The sequence below is a fragment of the Oncorhynchus keta genome, unplaced genomic scaffold, assembly GCF_023373465.1.
Source record: "Oncorhynchus keta strain PuntledgeMale-10-30-2019 unplaced genomic scaffold, Oket_V2 Un_contig_3330_pilon_pilon, whole genome shotgun sequence".
In the NCBI taxonomy this organism is placed as follows: Eukaryota; Metazoa; Chordata; class Actinopteri; order Salmoniformes; family Salmonidae; genus Oncorhynchus; species Oncorhynchus keta.
This window is the reverse complement of record NW_026287199.1, coordinates 419723-437502: the sequence shown is the minus strand read 5'-3', so window position 1 is coordinate 437502 and position 17780 is coordinate 419723. Positions and strand designations below refer to the sequence as shown.

At 46.6% G+C, this 17780-nt stretch overlaps 1 protein-coding gene across 7 annotated transcripts in view; it reads left to right on the top strand.

Moving 5' to 3' along the window:
* The first annotated feature begins 11994 nt into the window (after nucleotides 1-11994).
* LOC118379649 (collagen alpha-2(VI) chain-like) overlaps nucleotides 11995-17780 on the top strand; it is a 62610-nt gene continuing 56824 nt past the window's right edge. Inside the window, exons 1-4 of one of the 7 annotated variants that reach the window (XM_052508059.1) lie at nucleotides 11995-12188; nucleotides 14527-14626; nucleotides 15034-15135; nucleotides 17424-17567. In XM_052508059.1, coding sequence (XP_052364019.1) covers nucleotides 15055-15135; nucleotides 17424-17567 — 225 coding nt within the window. In that variant the 5' untranslated portion in view covers nucleotides 11995-12188; nucleotides 14527-14626; nucleotides 15034-15054. The other 6 variants (XM_052508054.1, XM_052508053.1, XM_052508056.1 and 3 more) reach the window with 6 other exon arrangements.

The following is a 17780-nucleotide window of genomic DNA, read 5'->3' as shown; positions in this document are numbered from 1 at the left end:
ATGCTCTATGGTCGGACATGCTGGGCGGACATGCTTATAGCCAATCAGATCCATTGAACTGAGCAGGCTGGGCGGACATGCTTATAGCCAATCAGATCCATTGAACTGAGCAGGCTGGGCGGACATGCTTATAGCCAATCAGATCCATTGAACTGAGCAGGCTGGGCGGACATGCTTATAGCCAATCAGATCCATTGAACTGAGCAGGCTGGGCGGACATGCTTATAGCCAATCAGATCCATTGAACTGAGCAGGCTGGGCGGACATGCTTATAGCCAATCAGATCCATTGAACTGAGCAGGCTGGGCGGACATGCTTATAGCCAATCAGATCCATTGAACTGAGCAGGCTGGGCTGGGCTGACATGCTTATAGCCAATCAAATCAAATCAAATTTATTTGTCACATACATATGGTTAGCAGATGTTAATGTGAGTGTAGTGAAATGCTTGTGCTTCTAGTTCCGACAGTGCAGTAATAACCAACGAGTAATCTAGCTAACAATTCCAACAATTTACACAAGTGTAAAGGGATAAAGAACATGTACATAAAGATATATGAATGAGTGATGGTAGAGAACGGCATAGGCAAGATGCAGTAGATGGTATCGAGTACAGTATATACATATGAGATGAGGAATGTAGGGTATGTAAACATAGTGGCATAGTTTAAAGTGGCTAGTGATACATGTATTACATAAAGATGCAGTAGATGATATAGAGTACAGTATATACATATGAGATGAATAATGTAGGGTATGTAAACATTATATTAGGTAGCATTGTTTAAAGTGGCTAGTGATATATTTTACATCAATTTCCATCAATTCCCATTATTAAAGTGGCTGGAGTTGAGTCAGTGTGATGGCAGCAGCCACTCAATGTTAGTGGTGGCTGCTTAACAGTCTGATGGCCTTGAGATAGAAGCTGTTTTCAGTCTCTCGGTCCCTGCTTTGATGCACCTGTACTGACCTCGCCTTCTGGATGATAGCAGGGTGAACAGGCAGTGGCTCGGGTGGTTGTTGTCCTTTATGATCTTTATGGCCTTCCTGTGACATCGGGTGGTGTAGGTGTCCTGGAGGGCAGGTAGTTTGCCCCCGGTGATGCGTTGTGCAGACCTCACTACCCTCTGGAGAGCCTTACGGTTGTGGGCGGAGCAGTTGCTGTACCAGGCGGTGATACAGCCCGACAGGATGCTCTCGATTGTGCATCTGTAGAAGTTTGTGAGTGCTTTTGGTGACAAGCCAAATTTCTTCAGCCTCCTGAGGTTGAAGAGGTGCTGCTGCGCCTTCTTCACAACGCTGTCTGTGTGGGTGGACCAATTCAGTTAGTCCGTGATGTGTACGCAGAGGAACTCAAAAACTTGCTACCCTCTCCACTACTGTTCCATCGATGTGGATAGGGGGTGCTCCCTCTGTTGTTTCCTGAAGTCCACAATCATCTCCTTTGTTTTGTTCACGTTGAGTGTGAGGTTATTTTCCTGACACCACACTACGAGGGCCCTCACCTCCTCCCTGTAGGCCGTCTCGTCGTTGTTGGTAATCAAGCCTACAACTGCAGTGTCGTCTGCAAACTTGATGATTGAGTTGGAGGCGTGCGTGGCCACGCAGTCGTGGGTGAACAGGGAGTACAGGAGAGGGCTCAGAAAGCACCCTTGTGGGGCCCCAGTGTTGAGGATCAGCGGGGTGGAGATGTTGTTACCTACCCTCACCACCTGGGGGTGGCCCGTCAGGAAGTCCAGTACCCAGTTGCACAGGGCGGGGTCGAGACCCAGGGTCTCGAGCTTGATGACGAGTTTGGAGGGTACTATGGTGTTAAATGCTGAGCTGTCTGTCCATGGTGGCGGCTCCGGCGCGGGACGTGGACCCCACTCCTACAAAAGTCTTAGTCCACTTGCATTGCGTCCTTTGATTGGCGACCCTCGCCGCCGACCTTGGCCTAGTAACCCTCACCAAGGACCCCACTGGACTGAGGGGCAGCTCGGGACTGAGGGGCAGCTCGGGACTGAGGGGCAGCTCGGGACTGAGGGGTAGCTCGGGACTGAGGGGTAGCTCGGGACTGAGGGGTACCAAGAAAGTTTTGGGGCTGACTCTCGGGCTTCCATCCGTGTCGCCGTGCGGCCTCCTCACACCAGCGCCTATCCGCCTTCGCCGCCTCCAGCTCTTCTTTGGGGCGGCGATATTCTCCAGGCTGAGCCCAGGGTCGTTTACCATCCAATATCTCCTCCCATGTCCAGCAATCCGGATTTCGCTGCTCCTGCTGCCGCTGCCTGTCACCACGCCACTTGGTCCTGTTGTGGTGGGTGGTTCTGTTACGGTTTTCTTGCGATGAAGGAGAGGAGAACCAAAATGCAGCGTCGTTATTTTGATACATGTTTAATAAAATAATAAACACGAGCAATACAAAACAAGAAACGTTATTAACGTTAAGAATCTTTATTAAAGATGTAGTCCGCCTCTCCTTATTTATATCAAATGTAAAATATAGTTGAAGTCAGAAATTCACATACACTTAGCTATTATCTGATAGCATGTAACACCCCAAAAGACCCGCAGGGGACGTAAACAAAATAATTAGCATAGTCGTCGCTACACAAACCGCACAAATAAAATATACAAAAATTCATTACCTTTGACCATCTTCTTTGTTGGCACTCCTAGATGTCCCATAATCACTATTGGGTCTTTTTTTTCGATTAAATCGGTCCATATATAGCCTAGATATCGATCTATGAAGACTGTGTGATAAACGGGAAAAAAATATCGTCTTATAACGTAACGTCATTTTTTTTTATTAAAAAAGTCGACGATAAACTTTCACAAAACACTTCGAAATACTTTTGCAATGCAACTTTAGGTATTAGTAAATGTTAATAAGCGATCAAATTGATCACGAGGCGAAGTATATTCTTTAGCTGTCCGTCTGGAAATAATGTCCGGGTAAATCTCAAACAAAATATCCGGTCAGAGACCGGAAGAAATGCGCTGCCTTGCGTCTGTTTCACCAAGAAACAAAGCCTAGGCAAATGACAAGACTCTAGACAACGTGTGGAAGCTGTAGGTATTGCAACCTCAGCCCCATTAAATGTGGTTCACCTTTATCAATGGGTTCAAATCGCACACGGATATATTTTTCCATTTTCAGTGATCAGATTTTCCTGCACTTTTAGATTAAACGTATGTTCTATTACAGTCACAGCCGTGATTTAACCAGTTTTATAAACGCCTGAGTGTTTTCTATCCACACATACTAATCATATGCATATACTATATTCCTGGCATGAGCAGCAGGGCGGTGCAATGTTGCGCGATTTTTAACAGAATGTTCGAAAAAGTAGGGGGTAGGAGTAACAGGTTAAAGTATTTTCACTTAAGTATTTCACGCCACTGACTCTAGCGCAGTGGGAGTCTTCACCCATTGTTTACTCATCTTGGCACATCTAGCCACTGGGATTTTTGCCAATTTTTCAAGGCAAAACAGCTCAATCTCCTTCAAGTTGGATGGGTTCCACTGGTGTACAGCAATCTTTAAGAGATTTATGACTGTAACGGCTTCTAGGAGTAGTGGGTGGAGGAGTCAGACGCAGAGAGCAGGGTAGTACAAAACGTGGATTTTTATTTCCAAGAACAGAGTGACGGCCAAACACAAGGGCGAATAAAGACCCAGTCCAACAAACAGGAAAAAACTGTTTGGAAAATCCACAAATAATCCACACACGATGATGCTGCCACCACCATGCTTCACTGTGGGGATGATTTTCTCTGGGTGATGAGAGATGTTGGGTTTGCGCCAGACATAGCGTTTTCCTTGATGGCTAAAAAGCTCAATTTAAGTCTCATCTGACCAGAGTACCTTCTTCCATATGTTGGGGGAGTCTCCCACATGCCTTTTGGCGAACACCAAACGTGTTTGCTTATTTTTTTCTTTAAGCAATGGCTTTTTTTTCTGGCCACACTTCCGTAAAGCCCAGCTCTGTGGAGTGTACGACTTAAAGTGGTCCTATGGTGAGAATCTCCACTTTGGAGCTTTGCAGCTCCTTCAGGGTTATCTTTGGTCTCTTTGTTGCCTCTCTGATTAATGCCCTCCTTGCCTGGTCCGTGAGTTTTGGTGGGCGGCCTTCTCTTCGCAGGTTTTTTTGTGGTGCCACATTCTTTCCATGTTTTAATAATGGATTTAATGGTGCTCCGTGGGATGTTCAAAGTTTCTGATCTTTTTTTTTTAACACCCTGTAACACCACAAAGCGGTGGTGGGGCACCATGAAGACCAAGCAGCTCTCCAAACAGGTCAGGGACAAAGTTGTGGAGACAACTCCTTGGTCTTCATGGTGCTTCTTGCTTGGTGTTGCCCCTTGCTTTGTGGTGTTGCAGACTCTGGGGCCTTTCAGGACAGGTGTGTATATATATATATAGATATATATATACTGAGATCATGTGACAGATCATGTGACACTTAGATTGCACACATGAGGACTTTTTTAAAACTAATTATGTGACTTCTGAAAGTAATTGGTTGCACCATATGTTATTTAGGGGCTTCATTACACGTACCACTTCTCCGGTTTTAATTCATTTACATTTTTTGAAAACAAGTTATTTTTTAAATGTCACTTCACCAAATTGGACTATTTTGTGTTTGTCCATTAGATTAAATCCAAATAAAAATCCATTTAAATTACAGGTTGTAACACAACAAAATAGGAAAAATGCCAAAGGGGATGAATACTTTTGCAAGGCACTGTACCTCCCGAGAGAGTTTCCGACTGCTGTATACAAGCAGGACACCATGCACCCGGAAGCTGCTTGCCTTGTTGCCAGTGATATTAATTCTGCATCATTAAGACACGCAACGCACAACTTTCATGTCTCCTTCTCCACTATGGTGATAAAGTCTTAGAGCTCGGTTACTTTACATTTACATTTACATTTAAGTCATTTAGCAGACGCTCTTATCCAGAGCGACTTACAAATTGGTGCATTCACCTTATGACATCCAGTGGAACAGCCACGTTACAATAGTGCATCTAAATCTTTTAAGGGGGGGGGGTGAGAAGGATTACTTTATCCTATCCTAGGTATTCCTTAAAGAGGTGGGGTTTCAGGTGTCTCCGGAAGGTGGTGATTGACTCCGCTGTCCTGGCGTCGTGAGGGAGTGTGTTCCACCATTGGGGAGCCAGAGCAGCGAACAGTTTTGACTGGGCTGAGCGGGAACTGTACTTCCTCAGTGGTAGGGAGGCGAGCAGGCCAGAGGTGGATGAACGCAGTGCCCTTGTTTGGGTGTAGGGCCTGATCAGAGCCTGGAGGTACTGAGGTGCCGTTCCCCTCACAGCTCCGTAGGCAAGCACCATGGTCTTGTAGCGGATGCAAGCTTCAACTGGAAGCCAGTGGAGAGAGCGGAGGAGCGGGGTGACGTGAGAGAACTTGGGAAGGTTGAACACCAGATGGGCTGCGGCGTTCTGGATGAGTTGTAGGGGTTTAATGGCACAGGCAGGGAGCCCAGCCAACAGCGAGTTGCAGTAATCCAGACGGGAGATGACAAGTGCCTGGATTAGGACCTGCGCCGCTTCCTGTGTGAGGCAGGGTCGTACTCTGCGGATGTTGTAGAGCATGAACCTACAGGAACGGGCCACCGCCTTGATGTTAGTTGAGAACGACAGGGTGTTGTCCAGGATCACGCCAAGGTTCTTAGCGCTCTGGGAGGAGGACACAATGGAGTTGTCAACCGTGATGGCGAGATCATGGAACGGGCAGTCCTTCCCCGGGAGGAAGAGCAGCTCCGTCTTGCCGAGGTTCAGCTTGAGGTGGTGATCCGTCATCCACACTGATATGTCTGCCAGACATGCAGAGATGCGATTCGCCACCTGGTCATCAGAAGGGGAAAGGAGAAGATTAATTGTGTGTCGTCTGCATAGCAATGATAGGAGAGACCATGTGAGGTTATGACAGAGCCAAGTGACTTGGTGTATAGCGAGAATAGGAGAGGGCCTAGAACAGAGCCCTGGGGGACACCAGTGGTGAGAGCGCGTGGTGAGGAGACAGATTCTCGCCACGCCACCTGGTAGGAGCGACCTGTCAGGTAGGACGCAATCCAAGCGTGGGCCGCGCCGGAGATGCCCAACTCGGAGAGGGTGGAGAGGAGGATCTGATGGTTCACAGTATCGAAGGCAGCCGATAAGTCTAGAAGGATGAGAGCAGAGGAGAGAGAGTTAGCTTTAGCGGTGCGGAGCGCCTCCGTGATACAGAGAAGAGCAGTCTCAGTTGAATAACTAGTCTTGAAACCTGACTGATTTGGATCAAGAAGGTCATCCTGAGAGAGATAGCGGGAGAGCTGGCCAAGGACGGCACGTTCAAGAGTTTTGGAGAGAAAAGAAAGAAGGGATACTGGTCTGTAGTTGTTAACATCGGAGGGATCGAGTGTAGGTTTTTTTCAGAAGGGGTGCAACTCTCGCTCTCTTGAAGACGGAAGGGACGTAGCCAGCGGTCAGGGATGAGTTGATGAGCGAGGTGAGGTAAGGGAGAAGGTCTCCGGAAATGGTCTGGAGAAGAGAGGAGGGGATAGGGTCGAGCGGGCAGGTTGTTGGGCGGCCGGCCGTCACAAGACCCGAGATTTCATCTGGAGAGAGAGGGGAGAAAGAGGTCAGAGCACAGGGTAGGGCAGTGTGAGCAGAACCAGCGGTGTCGTTTGACTTAGCAAACGAGGATCGGATGTCGTCGACCTTCTTTTCAAAATGGTTGACGAAGTCATCTGCAGAGAGGGAGGAGGGGGGGGTGGATTCAGGAGGGAGGAGAAGGTGGCAAAGAGCTTCCTAGGGTTAGAGGCAGATGCTTGGAATTTAGAGTGGTAGAAAGTGGCTTTAGCAGCAGAGACAGAGGAGGAAAATGTAGAGAGGAGGGAGCGAAAGGATGCCAGGTCCGCAGGGAGGCGAGTTTTCCTCCATTTCCGCTCGGCTGCCCGGAGCCCTGTTCTGTGAGCTCGCAATGAGTCGTCGAGCCACGGAGCGGGAGGGGAGGACCGAGCCGGCCTGGAAGATAGGGGACATAGAGAGTCAAAGGATGCAGAAAGGGAGGAGAGGAGGGTTGAGGAGGCAGAATCAGGAGATAGGTTGGAGAAGGTTTGAGCAGAGGGAAGAGATGATAGGATGGAAGAGGAGAGAGTAGCGGGGGAGAGAGAGCGAAGGTTGGGACGGCGCGATACCATCCGAGTAGGGGCAGTGTGGGAAGTGTTGGATGAGAGCGAGAGGGAAAAGGATACAAGGTAGTGGTCGGAGACTTGGAGGGAGTTGCAATGAGGTTAGTGGAAGAACAGCATCTAGTAAAGATGAGGTCGAGCGTATTGCCTGCCTTGTGAGTAGGGGGGAGGTGAGAGGGTGAGGTCAAAAGAGGAAAGGAGTGGAAAGAAGGAGGCAGAGAGGAATGAGTCAAAGGTAGACGTGGGAGGTTAAAGTCGCCCAGAACTGTGAGAGGTGAGCCGTCCTCAGGAAAGGAGCTTATCAAGACATCAAGCTCATTGATGAACTCTCCGAGGGGACCTGGAGGGCGATAAATGATAAGGATGTTAAGCTTGAAAGGGCTGGTAACTGTGACAGCATGAAATTCAAAGGAGGCGATAGACAGATGGGTAAGGGGAGAAAGAGAGAATGACCACTTGGGAGAGATGAGGATCCCGGTGCCACCACCCCGCTGACCAGAAGCTCTCGGGGTGTGCGAGAACACGTGGGCGGACGAAGAGAGAGCAGTAGGAGTAGCAGTGTTATCTGTGGTGATCCATGTCTCCGTCAGTGCCAAGAAGTCGAGGGACTGGAGGGAGGCATAGGCTGAGATGAACTCTGCCTTGTTGGCCGCAGATCGGCAGTTCCAGAGGCTACCGGAGACCTGGAACTCCACGTGGGTCGTGCGCGCTGGGACCACCAGATTAGGGTGGCCACGGCCACGCGGTGTGGAGCGTTTGTATGGTCTGTGCAGAGAGGAGATAACAGGGATAGACAGACACATAGTTGACAGGCTACAGAAGAGGCTACGCTAATGCAAGGAGATTGGAATGACAAGTGGACTACACGTCTCGAATGTTCAGAAAGTTAAGCTTACGTAGCAAGAATCTTATTGACTAAAATGATTAAAATGATACAGTACTGCTGAAGTAGGCTAGCTGGCAGTGGCTGCGTTGTTGACTTTGTAGACTAGCTGGCAGTGGCTGCGTTGTTGACACTACACTAATCAAGTCGTTCCGTTGAGTGTAATAGTTTCTACAGTGCTGCTATTCGGGGGCTAGCTGGCTAGCTAGCAGTGTTGATTACGTTACGTTGCGTTAAAAGAACGACAATAGCTGGCTAGCTAACCTAGAAAATCGCTCTAGACTACACAATTATCTTTGATACACAGACGGCTATGTAGCTAGCTATGTAGCTAGCTACGATCAAACAAATCAAACCGTTGTGCTGTAATGAAATTAAATGAAAATGTGATACTACCTGTGAATGCGACCGGGTTGTTGAGTGTGGAAGTTCTATTCAGTAGACGTTGGCTAGCTGTTGGCTAGCTAGCAGTGTCTCCTACATTAAGGACGACAAATAGCTGGCTAGCTAACCTCGGTAAATTAAGATAATCACTCTAAGACTACACGCTCTAAACTACACAATTATCTTGGATACGAAGACAGCAAAGACAACTATGTAGCTAGCTAACACTACACTAATCAAGTCGTTCAGTTGAGTGTAATAGTTTCTACAGTGCTGCTATTCGGTAGACGGTGGACGTTTGCTAGCTGGCTAGCTGCTGGGCAGATAGCAGTGTAGACTATGTTAGGACGACGAAATACGAAGTTGCAATAGAAGTGCTGACTGTTTCACTTTGTTGTCCTCTTTCTTTTCCTTTTTCTTCTGTCCTTCTTTTGTCCTTATTTTGTCTTCCTTTCTTCTGTTAACTAGATATTTTTTGTTGTTATTCTTTGTAAGCTAGCTAGCTTCTTCCAGGAGAGTCCCTAGCAACTGCTTAGCAACAAGTAAACAATTCTGCTAGCAATTCAGCTAGCTAAGATAACTGTACAATTTTATGAAAAATAGTTAATTTTTCAAAAGCCTGTCTTTTTTGGTTTGTTCCTTGTTTTGTCTTCTATTGAGTCTTGCAGTTTTCTCTTGATTTTTTCGATGTACTTCACTCTAAAAAAACATTTAAATCTCAATATATACAGGAGCTCATTTTTCAGCAGCTGCTCAATTTAGAACTCCGGAACACACAAGCAAGCATACAAGGCGCTCACTCGCCCCCCCTTTGGCAAATCAGATCATGACTCTACTACTGCTTCCTGTTTACAAGCAGAAGCTCAAACAGGAAGTACACCATGACACGCTCCGTTGAGAAATGGTCCTCAAATCGGAGGCTATGCTACATGAGATTTGCACTGACTGGGACTTCGCCAGTAGCATCAACGAGCTAATCACTTCCGTCACCGGCTACATTAGGAAATGCATCGCCGGCATTGTCCCTACAGTGAAGGTTCACTGCTTCCCTAATTAAAAACCCTGGATTAACACTGAGGTTGGTGATAAACTAAAGGACATGTCTACCACACACAGGACTGTCGTACCCCGAGGCTACAGCTGAGGACAGGAACAAGTACAAGACGTTCCACTACAACCTCTGAGGAGCCAACAAACAAGCGATCGGACAGTGTAGGAACAAGGTGGAATCCCATTACAGAGGCTCCGACGCCCGCCGACGACCCACCAGATGTGGCAGGGATCTACCGAACAATGCTTCTCTACCAGATTAACTCAATGCATTTTATGCACACTTCGACAAAAACAACACCGTGCACGAGGTCCCCCGGGCATATCTCGCCCTCCGTGGCAGACATGAGTTTTTCATCAGGAAATCACCAAAATTTGGTAACAATTTTCTGTCCTCGGTTGCAACACTACAGAGTTTCAAACTGCCTGTCAGCACAATAACTGTTCTTTGGAAGCTTCATGAAATGGGTTTCCATGGCCGAGCGGCACAAGATCACCATGCGCAATGCCAAGCGTCGGGTGGAGTGGTTTAAAGCCGCCATTGGACTCTGGAGCAGTGGAAAGGCGATCTCTGGATCTTCATCATCTGACAGTCCAACAAAGAAACCTGGGTTTGGAGGATGTTAGGAGAATGCTACCTGCCCGAATGCATAGTGCCAACTGTAAAGTTTGGTGGAAGAAGAATAATGGTCTGGAGCTGTTTTTCATGGTTTTGCCCCTTATTTCCAGTGAAAGGAAATCTTAACGCTACAGCATAAAATGACATTCTAGATGATTCTGTGCTATCCAACTTTGTGGCAACAGTTTGGGGAAGGCCCTTTCCTGTTTCAGCATGACAATGCCCCCGCGCACAAAGTGAGGTTCATACAGAGATAGTTTGTCGAGATCGGTGTGGAAGAACATGACTAGCCTGCACAGAGCCCTGACCTCAACCCCATTGAACACCTTTGGGATGAATTGGAAAGTCGACTGCAAGCCAGGCCTAATCGCCCAACATCAGTGCCCAACCTCACGAATGCACTTGTGGCTGATTAGAAGCCCCCGTAGCAATGTTCCAACATCTAGTGGAAAGCCTTCCCAGAAGAGTGGAGGCTGTTATAGCAGCAACGTTCCAACATCTAGTGGAAAGCCTTCCCAGAATAGTGGAGGCTGTTATAGCAGCAATGTTCCAACATCTAGTGGAAAGCCTTCCCAGAAGAGTGGAGGCTGTTATAGCAGCAATGTTCCAACATCTAGTGGAAAGCCTTCCCTGAAGAGTGGAGGCTGTTATAGTAGCAGCAATGTTCCAACATCTAGTTGAAAGCCTTCCCAGAAGAGTGGAGGCTGTTATAGCAGCAATGTTCCAACATCTAGTGGAAAGCCTTCCCAGAAGAGTGGAGGCTGTTATAGCAGCAATGTTCCAACATCTAGTGGAAAGCCTTCCCAGGAGAGTGGAGGCTGTTATAGCAGCAATGTTCCAACATCTAGTGGAAAGCCTTCCCAGGAGAGTGGAGGCTGTTATAGCAGCAATGTTCCAACATCTAGTGGAAAGTCTTCCCAGAAGAGTGGAGGCTGTTATAACAGCAATGTTCCTACATCTAGTGGAAAGCCTTCCCAGGAGAGTGGAGGCTGTTATAGCAGCAATGTTCCAACATCTAGTGGAAAGCCTTCCCAGAAGAGTGGAGGCTGTTATAGCAGCAATGTTCCAACATCTAGTGGAAAGCCTTCCCAGGAGAGTGGAGGCTGTTGTAGCAGCAAAGGGAGGGGGACAACTCCATATTAATGCCCATGATTTTGGAATGAGATGTTGGACCAGCATGTGTCCACATACTTTTGGTCATGTAGTGTATCTGACCATTTAACTATGCAGTACACACACACACAGTTTTGTATTCAGTGATGTTTAGTATAAACGCCTCATGTCTACAAATCACTACCAGACAGTCCACGTCTCCACATGTAGTGTGTGTTCTATGTTCATAACACCTGTGTTTTATTTAACCAATAAGGCCTGAGGAGGTGTGGTATATGACCAAAGCTAAGGGCTGTTCATAGGCACAATGCAACGCAGAGATGTGTGTGTGTGTGTGTGTGTGTAGAGCTCTAAAATGTGCCTAGTTTAATCCCAGTCCATTTCCCTGTGAATCCATCCATGTGTGTTCTATTACCAACCAGATGACATCCAATAAGATTTAAGAGCCCCGATGCCGCGCACCCTGCTCTGTGTATGAGCTAAGTGTGTGCCCACGCCCCAGGCCTCGCTATAAGCACTCATATGGTCGACTTAGAGCCTCATGAGCTCTCTCAAACCCTGCTGCAAGGCACAATCAAAACAAGTCATATCACTGAATGCTGAACGGAGATTAACAGGCGGTCCGGGCGCGCACCAACACAAGTGCACGTACACACGCACGCACGAGCGCGCAAACACGCATGCACACACAAACACACCCCTCATGTGGACCTAGGGCGCCTCCACGCGGACGCAGGCAGGAGAACGGGAGGAGGGATCAGTACAGCTCGAGCTCAAGGAGACGAACGGTAGAGCGAGCGCCTCTTCTTCTGAAGGACGACCGGACCTCGCGCGTATCCAGGACTTTATTATTTTATTCCTCTCTTTTCCTCCTCCTTTCCTCTCGTTTTCTTTCCCACGCGATGAGTGACTGACCCAGAGAGGGTCCTACACGCTTGTTCTTCTAAAGTTCTGGGTGAGTTTGAAAAGTTTAAACTGTTGCAGTATCTCTGCAGTAAATTCGCCCAAGTCGCTCTCTCTCTCCCTCTCTCTCTTTCTCTCTCTCTCTCTCTTTCTTTCTCTCTCTGTCTTTCTGTCTCGATTATCATTCATATCCGATTTAAATATACGTTATGTAGTAAATGTGTGTGTGATTGATTTGAATACATGAACGCGCATTGCCTCCACCCTCATTTGAAGACCCGTCAGTTAGATATAAACGATTTGGCAAACGATGCATTTTCCATCTTAGACAGAGTTGTTAAAATGCTGCGTATACTTTAGTTCAGCTGGACACTGTTCAGTCCTGACTGGGTGCGTCCCAGATGCAGGCCTGCGAACATTAGAAATCCATGATTTCTTTTTCGTATCGTTCCTGAGATGCTACATTTATTATAAAGATATAATATTCAGCTCAGGTTTGCGCAGTGTATGTGTGTATTATTCTGGAACGCACCCTACGTCTCTAGAACGCACCCTGTGTATCTGGAACGCACCCGGTGTCTCTGGGACGCAGAACAAGCCTCCCAGTTCGTCCCCATTAAACCATGCATTACCAGATCTTACCGCGAGAGGAGGCTGCAGGAGCACATGTCCATGGAAAGTTGTATTCTCGGTGGGCGTGACTTTCTTTGTGTGTGTGTGTGTGTGTGTGTGTGTGTGTGTGTGTGTGTGTGTGTGTGTGTGTGTGTGTGTGTGTGTGTGTGTGTGTGTGTGTGTGTGTGTGTGTGTGTGTGTGTGTGATGAGAGAGAAGACAGTAGAGGAGAAGCGAAGGGGGAGAGGAGAGAGAAGAGAACAACGTTCCATTTATTTAATTCCAATTAGCCTGTCCTCCGATATCTCAGCCCACCAGCCACCACTGCTGGTCATAAATGAATGAGATGTTGAGAGGCAGGCACCAACATGGCAACCAGCTCCACAGTTAGCCAATCTCTCTTTGTATTCTTTAAAAAAAATGTTACCCTTTTTTCATGGTATCCAATTGGAAGTTACAGTCTTGTCTCATCGCTGCAACTCCCGTACGGACTCGGGAGAGGCGAAGGTAGATCCTCCAAAACACAACCAAACCAAGCCGCACTGCCTTCTTGTCACAATGCCCACTTAAACCGGAAGCCAGCCGCACCGGTGTGTCAGACCGTGTCGGCGTGCACTGCGCCCGGCCCGCCACAGGAGTCGCTAGTGCGTGATGAGACAAGGACATCCCTGCCGGCCAAACCCTCCCCAAACCCAGACCAATTGTGCGCCGCCCCATGAGTCTACCGGTCGCGACAGAGCCTGGACTCGAACCCAGAATCTCTAGTGGCACAGCTAACACTGTGATGCATATCCCATATGGTGGGATTATAGTGGCCCAGAGGACAGTCACCATATGGTTGGATTATAGTGGCCCAGAGGACAGTTACCATATGGTTGGATTATAGTGGCCCAGAGGACAGTTACCATATGGTTGGATTATAGTGACCCAGAGGACAGTTACCATATGGTTGGATTATAGTGGCCCAGAGGACAGTTACCATATGGTTGGATTATAGTGACCCAGAGGACAGTTACCATATGGTTGGATTATAGTGGCCCAGAGGACAGTTACCATATGGTGGGATTATAGTGGCCCAGAGGACAGTTACCCTATAGTGGGATTATAGTGGCCCAGAGGACAGTTACCATATAGTGGGATTATAGTGGCCCAGAGGACAGTTACCATATGGTTGGATTATAGTGGCCCAGAGGACAGTTACCATATGGTGGGATTATAGTGGCCCAGAGGACAGTTACCATATGGTTGGATTATAGTGGCCCAGAGGACAGTTACCATATGGTTGGATTATAGTGGCCCAGAGGACAGTTACCATATGGTGGGATTATAGTGGCCCAGAGGACAGTTACCATATGGTTGGATTATAGTGGCCCAGAGGACAGTTACCATATGGTTGGATTATAGTGGCCCAGAGGACAGTTACCATATGGTTGGATTATAGTGGCCCAGAGGACAGTTACCATATAGTGGGATTATAGTGGCCCAGAGGACAGTTACCATATGGTTGGATTATAGTGGCCCAGAGGACAGTTACCATATGGTTGGATTATAGTGGCCCAGAGGACAGTTACCATATAGTTGGATTATAGTGGCCCAGAGGACAGTTACCATATGGTTGGATTATAGTGGCCCAGAGGACAGTTACCATATGGTTGGATTATAGTAGCCCAGAGGACAGTTACCCTATATGTGAGGGGCATCTGTATGTGAGGGGTATTTGTATGAATTCTATGCAAATGTAAATGTGTGTGTGTGTGTGTGTGTGTATGTGTGTGTCAGGTCAGTTAGAAGGAGAGGATGATGATGAGGTCCGAGGTCATCGCGCTGTGCTTCCTGTTCGGATCTGCGGCACATGCACAGGCCGTCCCAGAATGCAACAGTGAGTTCCCTTCACACCATGCTGTCTGGTTCTGTCATCATACTCCAGTCCCTAGTGGTCCTGGTCTAAAGTAGTGCACTATATAGGGCATAGGGTGTCATTTGGGACTCGTACAGCCTGTATTAAACTCATAACAGATGTTATACATTTCTCAGACAGATGTTCTTTGATGTTTCTCAGTTCGGTTTACACAACAATAACCAAGACATGGACTTTTAGATTCAGTTGATATTAATGTGTTTCTGTTAACATGTGTCCTAATGGGGTTGTTTGTGTGTTGTGTGTGTGTGTGCTTGTGTGTTGTGTGTGTGTGTGCTTGTGTGTTGTGTGTGTGTGTGCTTGTGTGTTGTGTGTGTGTGTGTGCTTGTGTGTTGTGTGTTATGTGTGCTTGTGTGTGTGTCCTTCAGAGAAACATGAGTGTCCTATAGATGTGTACTTTACAATCGGTCACATCTGAGACCATCGCCCTGCAAGAACCTCCCCCTGGATCACTGGTGGAGAGCATTAAGGTTCCTACTACTACAACTATATTATAATGTCCCCCTCCCCCTGGATCACTGGTGGAGAGCATTAAGGTTCCTACTACTACAACTATATTATAATGTCCCCTCCCCTGGATCACTGGTGGAGAGCATTAAGGTTCCTACTACTACAACTATATTATAATGTCCCCCCTCCCCTGGATCACTGGTGGAGAGCATTAAGGTTCCTACTACTACAACTATATTATAATGTCCCCCCTCCCCCTGGATCACTGGTGGAGAGCATTAAGGTTCCTACTACTACAACTATATTATAATGTCCCCCTCCCCTGGATCACTGGTGGATAGATAGATACAGTAGATACCGTAGATAGATAGATAGATAGATAGATAGATAGATAGATAGATAGATAGATAGATAGATAGATAGATAGATAAATACATAGATACAGTAGATAGATACGATAGATAGATACAGTGCCTTGCGAAAGTATTCTGCCCCCTTGAACTTTGCGACCTTTTGCCACATTTCAGGCTTCAAACATAAAGATATAAAACTATTTTTTTGTGAAGAATCAACAACAAGTGGGACACAATCATGAAGTGGAACGACATTTATTGGATTTTTCAAACTTTTTTAACGAATCAAAAACTGAAAAATTGGGCGTGCAAAATTATTCAGCCCCCTTAAGTTAATACTTTGTAGCGCCACCTTTTGCTGCGATTACAGCTGTAAGTCGCTTGGGATATGTCTCTATCAGTTTTGCACATCGAGAGACTGAATTTTTTTCCCATTCCTCCTTGCAAAACAGCTCGAGCTCAGTGAGGTTGGATGGAGAGCATTTGTGAACAGCAGTTTTCAGTTCTTTCCACAGATTCTCAATTGGATTCAGGTCTGGACTTTGACTTGGCCATTCTAACACCTGGATATGTTTATTTTTGAACCATTCCATTGTAGATTTTGCTTTATGTTTTGGATCATTGTCTTGTTGGAAGACAAATCTCCGTCCCAGTCTCAGGTCTTTTGCAGACTCCATCAGGTTTTCTTCCAGAATGGTCCTGTATTTGGCTCCATCCATCTTCCCATCAATTTTAACCATCTTCCCTGTCCCTGCTGAAGAAAAGCAGGCCCAAACCATGATGCTGCCAACACCATGTTTGACAGTGGGGATGGTGTGTTCAGGGTGATGAGCTGTGTTGCTTTTACGCCAAACATAACGTTTTGCATTGTTGCCAAAAAGTTCAATTTTGGTTTCATCTGACCAGAGCACCTTCTTCCACATGTTTGGTGTGTCTCCCAGGTGGCTTGTGGCAAACTTTAAACAACACTTTTTATGGATATCTTTAAGAAATGGCTTTCTTCTTGCCACTCTTCCATAAAGGCCAGATTTGTGCAATATACGACTGATTGTTGTCCTATGGACAGAGTCTCCCACCTCAGCTGTAGATCTCTGCAGTTCATCCAGAGTGATCATGGGCCTCTTGGCTGCATCTCTGATCAGTCTTCTCCTTGTATGAGCTGAAAGTTTAGAGGGACGGCCAGGTCTTGGTAGATTTGCAGTGGTCTGATACTCCTTCCATTTCAATATTATCACATGCACAGTGCTCCTTGGGATGTTTAAAGCTTGGGAAATCTTTGTATCCAAATCCGGCTTTAAACTTCTTCACAACAGTATTTTGGACCTGCCTGGTGTGTTCCTTGTTCTTCATGATGCTCTCTGCGCTTTTAACGGACCTCTGAGACTATCACAGTGCAGGTGCATTTATACGGAGACTTGATTACACCACAGGTGGATTGTATTTATCATCATTAGTCATTTAGGTCAACATTGGATCATTCAGAGATCCTCACTGAACTTCTGGAGAGAGTTTGCTGCACTGAAAGTAAAGGGACTGAATAATTTTTGCACGCCCAATTTTTCAGTTTTTGATTTGTTAAAAAAGTTTGAAATATCCAATAAATGTCGTTCCACTTCATGATTGTGTCCCACTTGTTGTTGATTCTTCACAAAAAAATACAGTTTTATATCTTTATGTTTGAAGCCTGAAATGTGGCAAAAGGTCGCAAAGTTCAAGGGGGCCGAATACTTTCGCAAGGCACTGTAGATAGATAGATACGATAGATACGATAGATAGATAGATAGATAGATAGATAGATAGATAGATAGATAGATAGATAGATACAGTAGATAGATAGATAGATAGATAGATAGATAGATAGATAGATAGATAGATAGATAGATAGATAGATAGATAGATAGATAGATAGATAGATGGGATGTCTAACCCCTTCCTCCTCCTTGATGTGTGTGCAGATGTTTACAGAGCGTTTTGCAGAGCGTCTGGAGGATGCTGACTATAAAGGTCTGGTCCAGATCAGATGGCAGTTAGGAGGACTACACTTCTCCCAGAGACAACAGGTCTTCAGCCGCATACAGGCCAAGGACGCCTTTATCCAGGTGGGTCTAACATGGTTATAGAGAAGGGCACTGTACTGCACTGACACAAATGACTGATAATTGGTTGAATGAAATTGATAATAAGAAGAATGTGGGAGTTGTACTGTTAGATTTCAGTGCAGCCGATATTATTGCCCATAACCTGTTGTTGAGAAAACATATGTGTTATGGCTTTTCAACCTCTGCCATATTGTGGATTCAGAGATATCTATC